This window comes from Garra rufa, chromosome 3, assembly GCF_049309525.1.
Source record: "Garra rufa chromosome 3, GarRuf1.0, whole genome shotgun sequence".
NCBI lineage: Eukaryota > Metazoa > Chordata > Actinopteri > Cypriniformes > Cyprinidae > Garra > Garra rufa.
In genome coordinates, this window is record NC_133363.1 from 60,855,942 (window position 1) to 60,874,044 (window position 18,103).

At 35.4% G+C, this 18,103-nt stretch overlaps 2 protein-coding genes across 2 annotated transcripts in view; both read left to right on the forward strand.

The window, feature by feature from the left end:
- The window catches only part of LOC141331691 (B-cell receptor CD22), a 79,845-nt gene that overhangs the window by 43,657 nt on the left and 18,085 nt on the right, over positions 1-18,103 (forward strand). The gene's annotated exons all lie outside the window — the stretch shown is intronic.
- Positions 651-16,986, forward strand: f13a1b (coagulation factor XIII, A1 polypeptide b). The gene is made up of 15 exons (XM_073837408.1): positions 651-733; positions 2,280-2,575; positions 4,046-4,234; positions 5,364-5,612; positions 7,846-7,964; positions 8,773-8,880; positions 10,202-10,379; positions 10,450-10,588; positions 11,872-11,975; positions 12,058-12,146; positions 13,272-13,425; positions 13,517-13,792; positions 13,882-14,042; positions 16,281-16,417; positions 16,529-16,986. Exons 2-15 carry the CDS (start codon positions 2,326-2,328, stop codon positions 16,668-16,670), a joined length of 2,295 nt encoding a protein of 764 aa, XP_073693509.1. The 5' UTR covers positions 651-733; positions 2,280-2,325; the 3' UTR covers positions 16,671-16,986.

Consider the following 18,103-nt stretch of genomic DNA (forward strand, 5'->3'; position numbering starts at 1 on the left):
GTATATTATATGGAGAGATATCCTGAAATGTTTTCTTCAAAAAACATAATTCCTTACAACTGAAGAAAGAAAGAATATCTTGGATGACAAGGGGTGAGTACATTATCTGTAAATTTTTGTTCTGTGGCCGAAAGTGACGGTTTAAAGTTAAAACATGTTAAGGATTTGATTCTGACAAACATGCAACTTTTCACTTTACAACACGTTAATTGATGGACTGGAGTGGTGTTGATGACTTGTGGATTATTGTGATGTTTTTTTCAGCTGTTTGGACTCTCATTCTGACGGCACCCATTTGCTGCAGAGGATCCATTGGTGAGCAAGTGATGCAATGCTACATTACTTCCAATGTGATGAAGAAACAAACTCATCTACATCTTAGATGACCTGAGGGTGAGTTCATTTTGAGTAAATTTTTCTCTTTCCAGGCAGAAGAGAAGGACATGCCACATTCCAAACTTGTGTCTTTATTCAGCCACATTTCTGTTCGCCACAAGCCACACAAACGCGGTAGTTTGCACGTCCACTCTAATCTCACACATCCACACCCTCTGCTTTTATAGTGCTAATCTGCATACATAGACACGCCCACTGTGAGGTTTCACATGTGATGCTGCTCTTACACACACAGGGTTATTCCAGCCCTATATATAAATGAGGGCAGAAACTATCCTGATGTGCTCCCAGACTCCAGGTTCCAGTGTCTGCAGACCAGTGTCTCAAAATAAACCAGGTTAGTGCACCTTATAATTTATAATAGTATTAAGTCCACAATCTTTAAAGATTTTAGAGCTCACCAATGCAGCATTTATTTGATTAAAAACACAGTAATATTGTGAAATATTAATGCAATTTAAGATAACCATTTTCTGTTTGAATGCATATTAAAATGTAATTTATTTCTGTGAAGCAATGCCGAATTTTCAGCATCATTACTGTAGTCACCAGTGTCACATGATCCTTCAGAAATAATTCTAATATGCTGATTTGCTGCTCTAGAAACATTTCTTACTGTTATCAATGTTTTTGTGGAAACTGTAATGCATTTTTCAGGATACTTGAATGATGTGAAATGGAAATCTTTGGTAATATTATAAATGTCTGTAGATCAATTTAATGCATACTTGTTGAATAGAAGTATCTGTTTCTTACTTTAACATTTTAAATGGTAATGCATTTTTGCAATTATTAAATTACCTTCGACTAATGTTGTGAAGAGCATAGTTATGTGTGCATGTGTATATATATATATATATATGCCCTTCACAAAAGTCGAATAATTGCAAAGGACAAGTTATTGTTTTTAAAGTTAATGTGTAAGTGTTTGAATACTGAAGTTATTTTAAGTGATTGGTGTATTTATATTTTGTTTTTAGTGCAGATTTGCATTTGCAAATGCATTTTATATTTGTTGAAGTCTGTGAGTGTTTACATGTAAAGCCAATTTTCTGTGTAGTTTGCACAACGTAACTATTTTAATATGTGCCACCATCTGTTTTATATCTACAGGGTAACCACAGAAAACAAAATCTTAGCAAACATGAAAAAAAAAAAAAAAAAAAAAAAAAAATCATCGGCAGCAATATATTTTTCCATCTAGTTCACCTTGCCAGTGGTTAAGTGTGGAAAAGTGAGATCAGCAATGTCTTTAAATGCTTCAAATGTGAACAGAGACCTCACTGTGTTCGTAGTGTTACTCACTGCTCCGGTGGGCCAAACATCTCCTCAAACTTCACACCTCATATTAGGAGACGCCCTTTATGCAATCCATCACACAGGTGTTTGTGTGTCTGCGGTGACACATTTTGCCAATGTAAAAGCAGCCATTGTGTAGCCTATCATAAAAATAAATGTTCCACATTTAAATGCCATTGGAGGGACATTTTGATCGGCCCCTGGAGTGTTAATATTTCCAAAGAGGTGTTATGTAAAAACTCATTTTGGTTTTATTATTAGATTTTTTTAAGACAAAACTCTTATTTAGACACTTGGAATGATTGAAAGACAGAAAAGCTGTACTGTGCCTTACTCATTAACTTACGTTTCTACATTGGACTTTTCATGCTGTAATAAATTCACTGAAGAAAGGCAAATCCTGCAATAAAACTGTGCTTCAGCACATGCTTTGAGTTTGTCTTCGTGCACATGCTGCGCTACATCCTCAATGCAAAACAGATTCCTGTGTAGCAGCCAATTTTAAAAAATGCCAGGATGTGTAAACAAAACAAGCGATTATTAAGATGTGTGCAGCTGACCTTTTGTGTTGTTTCTGAGTTTAGCATCTCAAGCGCAGCAGTTTAAGTGGTCACCGCACCAGTACCTGCCATGGCTGATCAAGAGACTCGAGAGAACCCGACCCCTGATGCCCCATCGGCCGACCCACCTGCTGCACCTGCCACCACACCGGCTGCCCCACCTGCTGCAATTGCAACCCCACCAGCCGCTGCACGCCCCAAACGCGTGTCCCACCGCGGACGCAGTGCTGGAGCCAGAGTCAGCTCCAATGAAAAGGAGGGGAAAGTGGAGGAGTTCGAGCCTTTCATGTTACTGCCCCGAGGACCACCACCACTCAAGGGTGAGACTGAGAAAATGTTTGCATATTATCTTTTTATTTCACATGCAAGGTAATTTCTTACATTATTACTTGCCATTACTAAATATTTACAGCATTGCAAAATACCAATTTTATAATTATTATAATTTATAATTATTTATAATTATTAACCCTAAAATGCTAAATTATTTACATTTTGTTGTAAATTAAAGGAGTAGTTCACTTTCAGAACACTCACCCCCTTGTCTTTCAAGATGTTCATGCCTTTATTTCTTTAGTTGTAAGGAAATTATGATTTTTGAGTAAAACATTTCAGTATTTCTCTCCATATAATGGACTTCTATGGTGCCCCCGAGTTTGAACTTCCAAAATGCAGCTTCAAAGGGCTCTAAACAATCACAGCAGAGGAAAAAAGGGTCTTATCTAGCAAAATGATGGGTTATTTTATTTTAAAAAATTATAAGTTATATACATTTTAACCCTAAATGCTCGTCTTGTCTAGCTCGGCAAGACGAGCATTTGAGATTAAAAAGTATTTAAGTTGTAAATGTTTTTAGAAAATAACCGATCGTTTCGCTAGATAAGACCTTTCTTCCTCGGCTGGGATCATTTAGAGCCCTTTAAAGCTGCATTTTGGAAGTTCAAACTCGGGGGCACCATAGAAGTCCATTATATGGAGAGAAATCCTGATATGTTTTCCTCAAAAAAAGACTAAAGAAAGAAAGACATAAACATCTTGGATGACAAGGGGGTGAGTACATTATCTGTAAATTCTTGTTCTGAAAGTCAACTACTCCTTTAAGAATTTATTTAGAATCAATTCTGGTAGTATCTTTCATATTTGATGTGCCATTGTGTGATTGTTAATTGTAATTGGAAAAAAATGTTTTTAGATATTTTGGAGCTGAACAAACAAGCAAATTTTATTGCAATACACCATATTATTTACAGCCTTTTTTCTGTGTGGAATATATATCTGTCTGATATACACAAACATTTATAAGTTAAAATGTTCTTTTTTATTTTATTTTTATTTTTGCATTACATGCACAGTGAAGGTAAAATGATCAAACACTAAGTTTAGCATACATTTTATTAATAGTAATTTATCCAGACACACATTTAGTGTATCATTTCCTATAAGTGACCCATATGTTTGTATAAAAGGAGAGGTTTTGTTTACTGAAATGTTTGCAGACTTGGTCTTATCTAGTCAAAAAGCTGCTGGAGCATTTCCTTTATGTTTACTGTTTTCACCAGATAACAGAGAGCCGTTGTCTCAGTGTCAAATGTTTATTGCAGGAAACACACATTGTGTCTTGTAACTTGTCTTTCGTCATCCTGTTTTCTAAAACCCCCCAGCTATAAAGGGATAAAAGACATCCTGTGTGAGAGAGCCATGCCACTGTTTTTGTTGATTATTGATTGTAAAACAGGCCAATTCACAGCTGAGTCGTTTAATACATTGACAATCATGTTTCTGTCCCTCAGAGTTTCTCGATATTTGGGATGTTGATGTTCTCAAAGGACCTCAACAGATCAATAAACAATGGCACCACACGCACCTGTACTCCAGCGATTCACTCATCGTGCGTCGCTCGCACGAGTTTCAGATCAAGATCACCTTCGATCGGCCCTACAAACCGGCCGAAGACAAGTTTGCGGTTGAGTTTGTCATCGGTAAGTCTCTTATTCAGGTTAACTTGATGCTGAGAAGTTTGAAACGAAGGCGTTGTGTTTTCTTCACATGAGTTTGATTTATGAAAGCATGAATTGAATTCAATTACTTGAGTCTAACTCAAAAACTGTGTAAAAGGGCAGCACCACATCTCTCCTAAATTGGTAAATCAGATGTCTTTCGATGTTTTTTGACGCATACCACATGTTGAAGCTTTCTTCTGCTTAAATTATAAGTTTTCCCCTTTTTTGCAATACCTAAGGACTATTTAAAGAGTCACGTTGTCCAGCACAGCAATTAATGTAATTCATTGTGCATTTTCAGCATGTATTCAACACTGAAATTTCACAAGAGGTGCCATTTTTCATTATTCATCACTTTCCCTTCTCGTTGGCACACTTCCCTTTAGTGCACTTCTCATTTTCCTGATAATATTTACCACATCCAGTTGTCAATTCACTTGCACATTAAAGCACTAATATTTAAGGAAACGGAGCACGCGATCTGAAGGATATGAAGTTGCGTAAGGTGATTTTTACTGGAAAATGAGTTTATGAACGGACAAGGCAAACAACTTCAGTGAACCTAGTTATTCTGAACGGACTTAGCTATGCCTTCTAAAAGTTTTTAATACTTTTATTCCATGAGGATGCATTAAATTGATCATAAACTGACAGTAAAGACATGTATAATGTTACTAAAAGTTTATTTTGTACATAAATGCTGTTCTTTAGAACTTTCTATTTATCCAAGAATTTTGAAATAAAAATAATTCATGATTTCCACAAAAATATTACAACCCTTGTTGCAGCAAATCATCATATGAGAATGATTTCTGAAGCATGATGTGACACTGAAGACTGGAGTACTGATGCAGAAAATTAAGCTTTGCATCACAGAAATAAATAACATTTTAATATATATATTCAAATAGAAAACAGCTATTTGAAAATGTAATAATATTTCACAATATTGTTAATTTTACTGTATTTTTCATCAAATAAATGCAGCCCTGGTGATCAGAAAAGACTTTCAAAAATCGTCCTGACCTTAGACGTTTGAATATATGACAGTAGTGTATATTTGTGCACAAAAATTGCTTTGTGATCAGTTGTTGTTGTTGTTCACTAGGGCCAAGTCCTCAGTACAGTAAGGGCACCTACATTCCTGTTTTCCCCACTGAGGAGCGACAGAGTATTTGGAGAGGCCGGGTCGTTGAGACCAGCGACAATGTTGTTACAATGGGCATCACAACATCACCAGAGTGCATTGTGGGAAAATACATGATATATATCGGTGTGGTGACTCCCTACGGCATCCGCAGGACTAGGAGGGACCCGAGCACAGACGTCTACATCCTCTTCAACCCATGGTCACCAGGTCTGACAATTCCTCTTTTTTTTTTGGAGAAGCTGGCGTATTATATGTACTTTCTTAAAAATCCGCAGTCTAAGTACGTTTTTAAAGGGGTCATGAACTGAGAAACCAAAATTCCCTTGATCTTTCGACATATAAGAGGTCATTGTACTATAAAAAGCATCCTGTAAGTTTCTTTGTTGTAGGTCTAAAAACAGATAATATTAAAGGGTTATGAAACCCACCTGTTTCAGCACTGGCTAGCTCTCACTAGTTTCGGAAAATGCTGAAAAACTTTTGTTTCAGACCGTTTCATTTCAATCCCATTGAGTTTAAAACACAAATAAATGCACAGCCATTTGCACAATGCATCGGAAACATATATGTGACCATGGACCACAAAACCAGTCATAAGGTTAAATTTGACAAAACTGAGATTTATACATCATATGAAAGCTCAATAAATAAGCTTTCTATTGATGTATGGTTTGTTAGGATAGGACAATATTTGACTGAGATACATCTATTTGAAATCAGAAATCTGAGGATGCAAAAAAATAAAAAAGACAGAGAAAATCACCTTTAAAGTTGTCCAAATTAGGTTCTTAGCCATGCATATTACAAATCAAAAATTACATTTTGATATGTTTACATTAGGAATTTTACAAAAAATCTTCATGGAACATGAACTTTACTTAATTTCTTAATGATTTTTGGCATAAAAGAAAAATAAAAAATTTTGACCCATGCAATGTATTTTTGGCTATTGCTACAAACATACCCCAGCGACTTAAGACTGGTTTTGTGGTCCAGGATCACATATGTGACCCTGGACCACAAAACCAGTCATAAGGTTAAATTTTACAAAACTGAGATGTATAGATCATATGAAAGCTCAATAAATAAGCTTTCTATTGATGTATGGTTCGTTAGGATAGGACAATATTTGGCCGAGTTACATCTATTTGAAATCTGGAATCTGAGGGTGCGAAAAAATCAAAATACTGAGAAAATCACCTTTAAAGTTGTCCAAATTAAGTTCTTAACAATGCATATTACTAATAAAAAATTACATTTTGATATATTTATAGTAGGAATTTTACAAAAAATCTTCATGGAACATGATCTTTACTTAATTTCCTAATGATTTTTGGCATAAAAGAAAAATCAATAATTTTGACCCATGATATGAATTTTTGGCTATTGCTACAAATATACCCCAGCGACTTAAGACTGGTTTTGTGGTCCAGGGTCACATATATGAATGCACTGTTGAACCTCCAATAACTGTTAATGGTTTGCGTCAAGGAAAAAAAGCTTACACTTACTTTATGAATTAATCACGTGTACCGAACTCTTACACTCTCTTTCGATCCATGAACGCTTCTCTCAGTTAAATATTTATGAGACACCAACGCGTCATCGAAGTACCATTGCCACGTAAGCACGGTGACGTAAGCACAATGTAGATTTTAAACCCGGAAGATGAAAATAGCGCAAAAAAGCTCAAAATTAACCAGTTCTCTCTAACAATTAATATTAACAGATGCTAACGTCGCTTTCTATGATGTGCAACACAAACACTTCTGATAAAATCTCAGAAAAAGCAGTCTGAGGTTTCATAACCCTTTAAAGGGGTCATCGGATGCAAAACTAACTTTTACATGTTCCGTGAACACTAATGTGTGTTGATGGTTTGTGTACACAAACACCCTACAATGATAAAAATCCACCCAGTGGTACTTTTTTAATCTTTAAAAGTAATATCCCCTTTATAAAATCAGGTCATTCTCAGCTTCTTGTCGTTGTGACGAAACACAGTTGATTGACATGAGCGTCTTACCTTACACTTTTTTTTACCATTTGTATCTTTTTTTTCTGTTGTATTGCTATCTTTAAATTAATCACTAATATCAGTCATAATCGTGTTAAATAATCGTGATTACAATATTGACCAAAATAATCATGATTATGAATTTTGGCAAAATCGAGAAGTCCTATCATAATGTCAGCGACGCAATTCAAACTGTTCTGCTGAGCTGGATTAAAATCAGGACAGAAAATAGTCTATTACTTCTTACTTTTTTGTTTTTTAATGCACAAATCTTGATAACAATAAAAGTGGACCTCAGAGAACAGTACAAAATAAAAAAACAAAGGCAGTTATGACCGCTTTAAATTGTGTGCATGGGGTAAAAAGAAAAAGATGAGCCATGCTAACTGATGTGTTTTTTTTTTCTTTTTTTTTTTTTCAAAGCTGATCCTGTGTTCCTGGATGATGAGGAGGAGCGTGAAGAGTGTATTATGAATGAGCTGGGAATCATCTATCATGGAGCATATGACGATGTGTCTGAACGCGCCTGGAACTATGGACAGGTGTGAGAAACTTGACACATAAATGACAAATCTTTTAAAAAGTGTAAATCTCTTATTATACCGTACTGTCTCAATCTTTTTGTCAACTTGTTTATTTTTTGAACTTGCACAGGTTTTGTATTTATTTTTGGAACTGAGCTTATGCACCTAACTCTATAAGTGAAAAAAAAAAAAAACATTATTTGTGGATAATTGTGGCAATGTTAAATTTACCCTGATCTTCTTCAAATTCAAAAAGTTTGGAGCATCAGTGAGTGTTTGAACCTTCTGTAATAGTTGCATTTGAGTCCCTCAGTTGTCCTCAGTGTGAAAAGATGGATCTCAAAATCATACAGTCATTGTAGGAAAGGGTTCAAATAAACATAAAATGGTGAAAAAACAAAGAATTTGTAGAATCTGAAGGATTTTTCTGAAGAACAACAGACGGTGTAACTGTTCAGGACAAACAAGGGACTCATGAACAACTAACACTAAAAAAAAAAAGCAGCTGTGGATCATTCAGGTAGCACACAGTATTAAAAACCAAGCGTGTGTATACTTTTGAGTCATTCAACTATTATTTTCTCTTCTGGAATATATGTAAACATCTTTTATGTGAAATATCTTATTCAGGTCAGTACTAAATATAAATAACATGCATTTTGTATGATCGCTCTAATTTTGGTAGATTCTGCAGGGTATTTGTAAACTTTAAAATACTGAGAAATGCAGATAAGAAATGATATAGTGCATCCCAAATAATTAGTCTATGATAATATACTTACATATAAAAAAGATCACAATTAGCTGTATTTTGTTTCTTTTTTAGTTTGAGTATGGTGTCCTGGATGCCTGTCTGTTCATTTTGGATAAAGCAGACATGCCACTGTCCAACCGTGGGGACGTTGTTAAAGTGACCCGCGTCGCTTCAGCCATGGTGAGAAACTGAAACTATTTCTAAAAAGCTGAGTTTTTGATCATGTGAAACTGAAGACTGGAGTAATGATGCAGAAAATTCAGCTTTGCATCACATTCATAAATTACATTTTAAAATATATATTCAAATAGAAAGCTGTTATAATGTTTCTTTCAAAAACATTAAAAATGTTTTACTTCACTTCAACTTTGCCTACTGCAATGTGTATGTATAAGTATTTTATGTTTAAAAAAATACAATATATTTTAGATTTTTTTAATAAAACTTTTAAATATTATGTATATTTGTACACAAATTTGAAGTGCTTAAAGGGATAGTTCACCCAAAAATGAAAATTTGATGTTTATCTGCTTACCCCCAATGCATCCAAGATGTAGGTGACTTTGTTTCCTCAGTAGAACACAAAGATTTTTAACTCAAACCGTTGCAGTCTGTTAGTCATATAATGGCAGTCAACAGGCACCAAACCTTTGAAAGTAAAAAAAAAAAAAAAAACATGCACAGACAAATGCAAATCAAAAGTCTGTGGCTTGTGACAATACATTGATGTCCTAAGAAACAAAACAATATTTTTTTGCGAGAAACTGAACAGTATTTATATCATTTTTTTTACCTTTAATACACAGCCATGTCCAACTGTCCTCAGCGTGGAAGCGAGCTGCCGTGTGTGTATGACACTGATTGTTTACAAAGTGCACAAAGATTGTGGGTATAGCGGCTATTCAAGATGGTAATTACTGGCGCTTATCCAGATTATTCAAACCAATTTAAAGCTAAAAGATGACATTTGCTTGCGCGAACTCATCCGGGACTGTTGACTTTTCACCGATTTCCCCTTACGACGTTTGCGTATACTACGCCAGAATGCATACACAGGTAACTCGCCAGATGCTGAGCTCGTGCTCAGGACAGTTAGTTATGGCTGTGTATCAAAGGTAAAAAATGATATAAATACTGTTCAGTTTCTCGCAAAAACCAATCGTTTCGTGTCTTAGGACATCAATGTATCGTAACGACCCGCAGGGTGTAATTTGGATTTGTCTGTGCATGTTTTTTTTGTTTTGCTTTCAAAGTTTTGGTGCCTATTCACTGCCATTATATGACCAACAGACTGAAACAGTTTGAGTTTGTATTGTACTGAAGAAACAAAGTCACCTACATATTGGATGCCCTGGGGGTGAGCAGATAAACATAAAATTTTCATTTTTGGGTGAACTAGCCATTTAATAGTAAAAACACACAGTGTGGTCTTTGCAAAACAACATGTCTTTTTCAACTTTTATAAACCTATTGTTGATTGCACTGTCATGTTTCCAATCAGCTGAACTCGCGTGATGACGACGGCGTGTTGGTGGGGAACTGGAGTGGCGATTACACATACGGCGTCCCACCAACATCTTGGACCGGCAGCGTGGAGATCCTCCTGGACTACGCCGGCAGCAGGGGAACACCTGTCTGCTATGCCCAATGCTGGGTCTACGCTGCTGTCTTCAACACCTGTGAGAACCAGGACAAGCTATTCATATTCATTAATAGGTCACATGTGATTTTACTTCTCCTTCCCCACAGTCTTGCGTTGTCTCGGGATCCCTGGCAGGGTCGTGACGAACTACTTCTCTGCCCACGACAATGACGGCAACCTGAAGATGGACATCATTCTGGACGAAAATGGAAAACTGGACCGGAACCGCACCAAGGACTCCATCTGGTTTGTGATCTTTTAGGGCAACAAACACCAGATCTTGCTTGCATTTTAAATCTACAAAAGTGTTGCTTTTGTTCAGTAGATTATCGGGGTCGGAGAAAAAATCGATTCACCTAACTAGAGTTGATGGCGAGAAGTTACCGCTTTTATTCCAACAGAGGGCGAAATTTATAAATGTGTTGCACTTTAAGCAGTACCAAGCAGACGCATGTGTCATCAAAGTACTGCGAGAGCGATTTGAAAGCTCCAGGGCTCAGGGCTCCAGACGTTTTGTGACCAATTTTTCAGAAAACCATAAGTATTAATGCTAACTATAACCATGGTGTTGTGGTAAAAATAATCATACATTATTCATTTCAGGGTTTGTACAACCTTTGAGAGAGAAATTCAAGCACCTTTTTAATGACTTTCCAGCATTTAACATAACTATTTCCAGCACTTTAAATCTCCAAAATGATCCAATTTGAATGTTATTTGTAATGGGATGACCAAAATATACTTTGCGGTAAACAAAGTCAAATTAGTTTGGTCAGGAAAACATGACTTAACATGACTAAAACGATTTGCAGAGTAACATAGCACTTTATTTTATTTCTGAAAGTATTTCTTCTACTCATTTTGTTGAACATTTGAATTGGCAGACTAGCGTATCCTCCCAGCCCTAATAACAATATCGAATCGCGATAGAATTCTTTTAAAAAATTGTAATACATATCGTATGATATATAGTTTGGAATCGGGAGGTAGGTGTATCATCCCATCCCTAGTCGATATTTCTGCCATGGGATAAAAAAAAAAAAAAAAAAGTACATTTTTTGCAAATTCAGTTTATATCCCATTTCTGACTTTTTTGCAGGTTCTGACTTAACAATTCTGACATATCTCTCAGTTCTTACTTTATATCTTGCAGTTCTGACTTTATATTTGCAGGTCTGGCTTTATATCTCACTGTTGTGCTTTTATATCTTGCAATGTGACTTTAAGGCCTAGTTTTACATACAGGGCTTAGAGTTAGACTAAACCAGGATCAGCCCATTGTTCAATTAGTTTCTTTCAGTTGAAACAGCTCAGACTTACATTTTAGTCTAGGACTAGGCTTAAGCCTTGTCTGTGAAACCGGGGGTATATGTTGCAATTCTGACTCACAATTTTGGTCATATCTCCAATTTTTTTTCTCAAAATAAAATAATAAAATTCAAAATCATAAAGTCACATTTATCGTTTTTTAAATCTTGTTGTGGAAACAAGCTTCCATAGTAGATGACCAGTTCTCTTTACATCTGTAGGAATTATCATTGCTGGAACGAGTGCTTCATGGCGAGGTCTGATCTGCCTCCTGGTTTCGGAGGATGGCAGGTTGTGGATGCTACGCCGCAAGAGACAAGCGATGGTAGGACAAACGCATGAACACACACACACACACACAGTAGCTTTGTTGTTCTGTGATGTTATTGAGGCTGGTCTTCTCTCAGGTTTGTTCAGGTGTGGACCTGCATCAGTAGCTGCTGTAAAACACGGCCAGATCTGCTACCCGTTTGATGCACCCTTTGTGTTCGCTGAGGTAAAACAAAAGAGTCTGTGTCAAGTCTTTGTGTTGTTACCTGAATGATCCACAGCTGTTGTTTTTGTTTATTTATAGTTGTTCATGAGTCCCTTGTTTGTCCTAAACAGTTAAACTACCCGCTGTTCTTCAGAAAAATCCTTCATGTCCCACAAATTATTTGGTTTTCCAGCATTTTTGTGTATTTGAACCCTTTCCAACAATGACTATGATTTTGAGATCCATCTTTTCACACTGAGGACATCTGAGGGACTCATATGCAACTATTACAGAAGGTTTAAACGCTCACTGATGCACCAGAAAGAGAAATGATGCATTGAGAGCTGAGGGTGAAAACTTTTGTACAGAATGGTAATGTGTAAATTTTTCTTATTTTGCCTAAATATCATGTTTTCATTTAGTACTGCTGTCCTTCAGAGGCTACAGAAGATAGTTGCATGTTTCCCAGAAGACAAAATAAGAGTGTTTGAATCTTCTGTAATAGTTTTGAGTCCCTCAGTTGCAAGCTGTTGATCATTCAGGTAACAACACAGCATTAAGAAACAAGTGTATGTAAACTTTTATACATGGTCATTTTTATACATTCATACTATTAAAAAATACTATTAATTTCTGTTGTGGACTATATGTAAACATCTTTTATGTGAAATATCTAATTCAGGTCATTACTAAAACAATAACATGCATTTTGTATGATTCCTCTTACTTTGGTAAAATAATTAACATTTTGCAGGTTCTGAAAGGGTGTGTAAACTTTTGACCTTAACTGTATTTATAGAGTTAAAATTATCTCTTATTATTTAACTTGTCCAAAATGTGTCTTTTCAGGTGCTATAGTGGAACATCAGTAAGATCAAACTTTAAATTTACATTCAGATTTCACAGGAAGAAAGCCAGAGAATAAAGTTACCCATCATTGCAACCCAGTGTTTTTCCAAAATTCACCAAACAATAAACAATTTACAAAATTATATGAATAAGTGAAAACTATGAACAAACAAGAAAAAAATAAATGCATCAGTTTGAAGGTTTGGGTTTCTGAGGATTAAAGACTCTAATTTAAGTTTCTAATTTAAGACATGAAAACATGTCTGTGCATCTCACGCTTTCTATTTATCTCCACAGGTGAACAGTGATGTCATTTTTCATCGTAGACAAAAAGACGGTACCCTGGAAGTATCGAAGGTGAACCCCACCCACGTGGGCCGCATGGTGCTGACCAAAGCCGTGCTTCACGACGGACGTCGAGACATCACTGATCAGTACAAGTTCCCTGAAGGTGAAAGAAGTTGCTCTTGGACATAAAGGTTCACATAAATATCACAAAACCAGGATCTGATTCCATTTTAAACCTTTGTTTACTCTCTCAGGGAGCCCAGAGGAACGGCGTGTACTGGAGAAGGCGGAGGAGTTCGGCTGTCAGCGAGAGAAATCTACTCTTCCTCCGAGCGACGTGGAGGTGGAGATCCCCAATCTGGACGTTCGTGTGGGGGAAAACTTTGAGGTGATACTGCAGTTTAAGAACCTCAGCGATCAGCGCCGCAGTGCCGATGTGTACGTCTCTGGAACCGTGGTGTATTATACCGGAGTCCCGAGCGCAGAGGTTGTGTTTAAGACTCCCAAAGTCAAACTGGATCCACTGCAGAGTGAGTAAATGATGTGGGAGAGAGTGTAAAATATGATGTTGCTGCATCTATAGTCATGCATTCAATGCTCCCCCTGCTGGTGATGATAGGTAAAGAGGAGAAGGTGTTGGTGCGTGCTGAAGACTACATGAATAAACGGGTGGAACAGGCAAACATTCACATCATCGCAACTGGGAAGATTAAAGAGACGGGGCAGATCCTTACAGTGATGAAAGTCATCTCACTGCACAACCCTAAACTCATTGTGAAGGTCAGACTTTGTACATTAGTGTTACAGTACCTCTCATTTACAGTAAAACCAGGGTTTCTCAGGCTGGGAAGTGAAAATAAACATTTTTTTGGAACCTGTGATACTTTTTTTCAGGATTCTTTGATGAATAACAAGTTAAAAAGAACAGCATTTATTCAAAATATAAATCTTTTCTAACAATATAAGTCATTGCTATCACTTTTTATCAATTTAACACATCCTTGCTGAATAAAAGTATTACTTTATTTAAAAATGTACTGACCCCAAACTTTTAAACAATAGTGTATATTATTATTTATAAAATAAATGCTGTTCTTTTTAAAAAAAAATTATTCATTAAAGAATCCTAAAAAAGTATCACAGGTTCCAAACAAATATTAAGCAACAGTTTGCAGCACTGATAATAAATCAGTATTATCAGAAAAATTCAGATTTGATTACAGAAATAAATTATTTTTTTTATAAACTTAATTTTAAACTTCTGTGTATTATTATATAAAAAAATTCAAATGAAAATAATTTTCATATTGTTAAATAAACTATATGTTAAAATAACTCTAAATGGTAACACTTTACAATAAGGTTCATTAGTTCATTAGTTAAAAAGAAAGAATAATAATTTACTGACCCCAAACCTTTGAACGGTAGTGTATATTGTTTATTTTAAATAAATGCTGTTCTTTTTAGCTTTTATTTATCAAAGAATCCAGAAAAAAAGTATCAATAAAGTATAAATAAAATCACTTTTAACGTATATTAAAAGAGAAGAACGTAAATAATAAACACAACTTTGATGAGCATTAGAAACCTATTTAAAGTACATTAAAAATCTTACTGATCACAAACGTTTTGGCATAGAAATATATATATATATGTGTGTGTGTGTGTGTGTGTATATATATATATATATATATATATATATATATATATTAGGGGTGGGCATAGATTAATTTTTTTTAATCTAGATTAATCTAGATTAAATCTTGGAATTAATCTAGATTAAAATGGCTAATTTGAATTCTGCTGAAGGCATTTTCATAATATGTGTGCTACCCAAAAAATTACTAAAAGTAAGTCTTCGTGTGTGTGTGTGTGTGTGTGTGTGTGTGTGTGTGTGTGTGTGTGTGTGTGTGTGTGTGTGTGTGTGTGTGTGTGTGTGTGTGTGTCATGCGACCAGTAATCATGAACATGTAAATTATTAAATTATTAAAATGTAAAAATTATAGGTTAAAGAGTTTTTGAAGGCAAAAAATTTAAACAAAGCAATTACAATCAGTCCTAATACAGTTTTATAATAATAAAGTATTTAACAAACATACTTTTACACTTCAGTATATTACTATATAAAAAAAATACAATGAAAATAATTAATATTTCATATTGTTAAATATAACCATAAGATTTGTTAGTTAACGGCTAACTACAGCATTTATTAATCTTAGTTAATATTAATTTCAGTTGTTTAACAAGTTGTATGTTAACATTAGTTAATGCACTGTGAACTAACATGAACAAGGAATGATTGTACCGGTATTTTATTAACTTACAGTAACAAAGATGAATAAATAGTTAATACATTAACTAATATTAACAACTGACACCTAAATAGTTTTAAAATACCTGAAGTTTTATGATATTAAACTGTTTAAGGACTGGTTAGGTTTAATTTTTTGTTTAAATTCCATTTTTGTTCAAATCCATTTAATCTAAAACATTTGCTTGCAGTAACCCAGATATTTTTCCCTGTGAATTTTTCCCTGAGTTCATGTCCGCCTTTTGCCGAAATCGTTCGTCTCCCTTTTCATATCTCATATCACAGGCATTTGATTTTTTTTTTATAAAAATAAAAATGAATGAAATATCGGGTATGATTAGGTGTATCTGAGCAGCGCTGCTTATACTTTCTTGTGTCAGGAGTGCAACATGCGCGAGTAACTAGAAATGAGACACGAAATGAGTATAATTCATATGGACTCTAAATGAATAGATTTGAGGAAACAGCAGCATGTAATTTTAAGGCTGTAGCTCAGTGGTCCTCACTAATTTTTCATGAGAGCCGCACTAGGCTTTAAGTTAATTTTTAAATATTTTTATAACCTGGGAACTCACAAATTCACAGGGAACCCACTAACACAATATTTAGTCTTATTGCATCATAAGTGTCTGCCAGTTGAATGTAAATGAGTCTGCTGCCCTCTACTGGTAGTTTTCACCTATTTTTCTCTGTGCTCTCTGTAGGTGACTGGTTCTCCAAGAGTGAATGAGGAAATGTATGTGTCCGTTGAGTTCACCAACCCGTTTAAGTTCAGTCTGGAGAACGTGGATCTGCGTATGGAGGGTCCTGGAATCATGCCCTTCAAACGCAAGCAGTACAGGTGAACAGACTGATGATATTACACTGAAATGTTATGTATCTGCTATTATAGGGGTCAAGACAAAAACACATGCTTTGTGCTTTTCTGATGTGTGTGTGATGTGTTTTTCAGTCTGATTGCTCCAGGCACCTCTATAACGTGGACAGAGATGTTCAGTCCCAGACGGGCCGGCTCTACTAAACTGATAGCCAGTCTGGACTGCACTGCTCTCAGACAGGTGTATGGAGAGACTGAGATCACCATCCAGCAATAAACGGAGAATGAATAAAGCTGAGAAACACACCTTTGTAGTCTTTGACCAAAGAGAGAAATACTATATAAACTCCAGCACCGCATGTACTCCATAAACATAATGAAGCATGTTATCAGTGCATTATATTGTGTTTAGTCAAAAATAGCTATTACAGTTTATACTTTCATCTATCCATATGTTTTCTTTTATGTAAGATGATTAATGCTGTACTGCACCGGCAATAAACAATCAACAACAAATGTTTTTCTTGAACATGAATTAAGCACAGAAAAATGTTTTAAAATAAAGGTCAATTAAAAATGCACACTAAAAAAAACACTGTTGAATGGAGAATGTGCACTTGTGACAATTTGGCCCATCGGCAGGTAAGATTATCTAAAAATAAGAACACAAATACTTAATTGTGATTATTGATTTTAATTGTTAAATTCAAACCAAAACTGGAAATATGAACAATTATGCCTATAGAATTTGGAAAAAAAAAAAACAATTATTTCAATCCAATACACAGTCAATCAAAATATTAAGTGGCAAGACAACTTTACTTTGAACTTTAAACTCAAATGTTCTCTGGCTTGCATATAAATCCATGATAACTGAATGGAATGCTGTAAATAACTCACTTAACATAATATGTTTAACCTCTGAACAAAACAGATGCCCTGTATCTGATTAATCAGACTCATCTTCAGAGTCACAATTCTGGCCTGAGGTGCAAGCATCATGAGCCCACTTGTTTTTTGAGCATGTATTTGTACTGGGGCAAGTTGTCACATGTGACGACTTTCCCCAAAGTCAATGAGACAACTTGCCCCAAACTGACATGTATGCTAATGTTGGCTAAATGTCAGGGTTAACTCAACATAGCACGTCAGCTAAACCATCAAAGGACACGTTACTGTCCCCTCTTTATTATGAGCAAATTTTTTTTTAACATCTATACCTAACAAAGTTGTACTGAAGAAAATTTAATGTGATTTTGTTTTACTTTTTAGGTTTGTGATTATACAAGAAGTCACACAAAGTGGCTATTTCATTTTGAGATAAAGCCTCTAGTGTTGGACTTATGAGCCGTGTGACAACTTACCCCGCTCTCCCCTATATTTTTCAAGCATCTGTTTTTTACTGGAGTAGTTTTATTTTAAGTAACTTTTACTTTTACTTCACTACATTCCAAAGCATAAGATCGTACTTTTTCACCACATTTTATAAAACTTATCGTTCCTCCTTGAGTGCTCCGAGACGCAGAAGCGGTGATTCACGAACAAATTGATTCTTTTCAATGAACCTGTTAAATCGGTTCGCATATCGCACCAAACGATTCATCCACGAATTGGACTTATCCAACTGCAGCTGTTCTCGAGTCGACAACTCACTGATTCAAATGAGTTATTTAGAGCGAGTCTCCAGTTAACTTAATTCTCAAGAAAGAA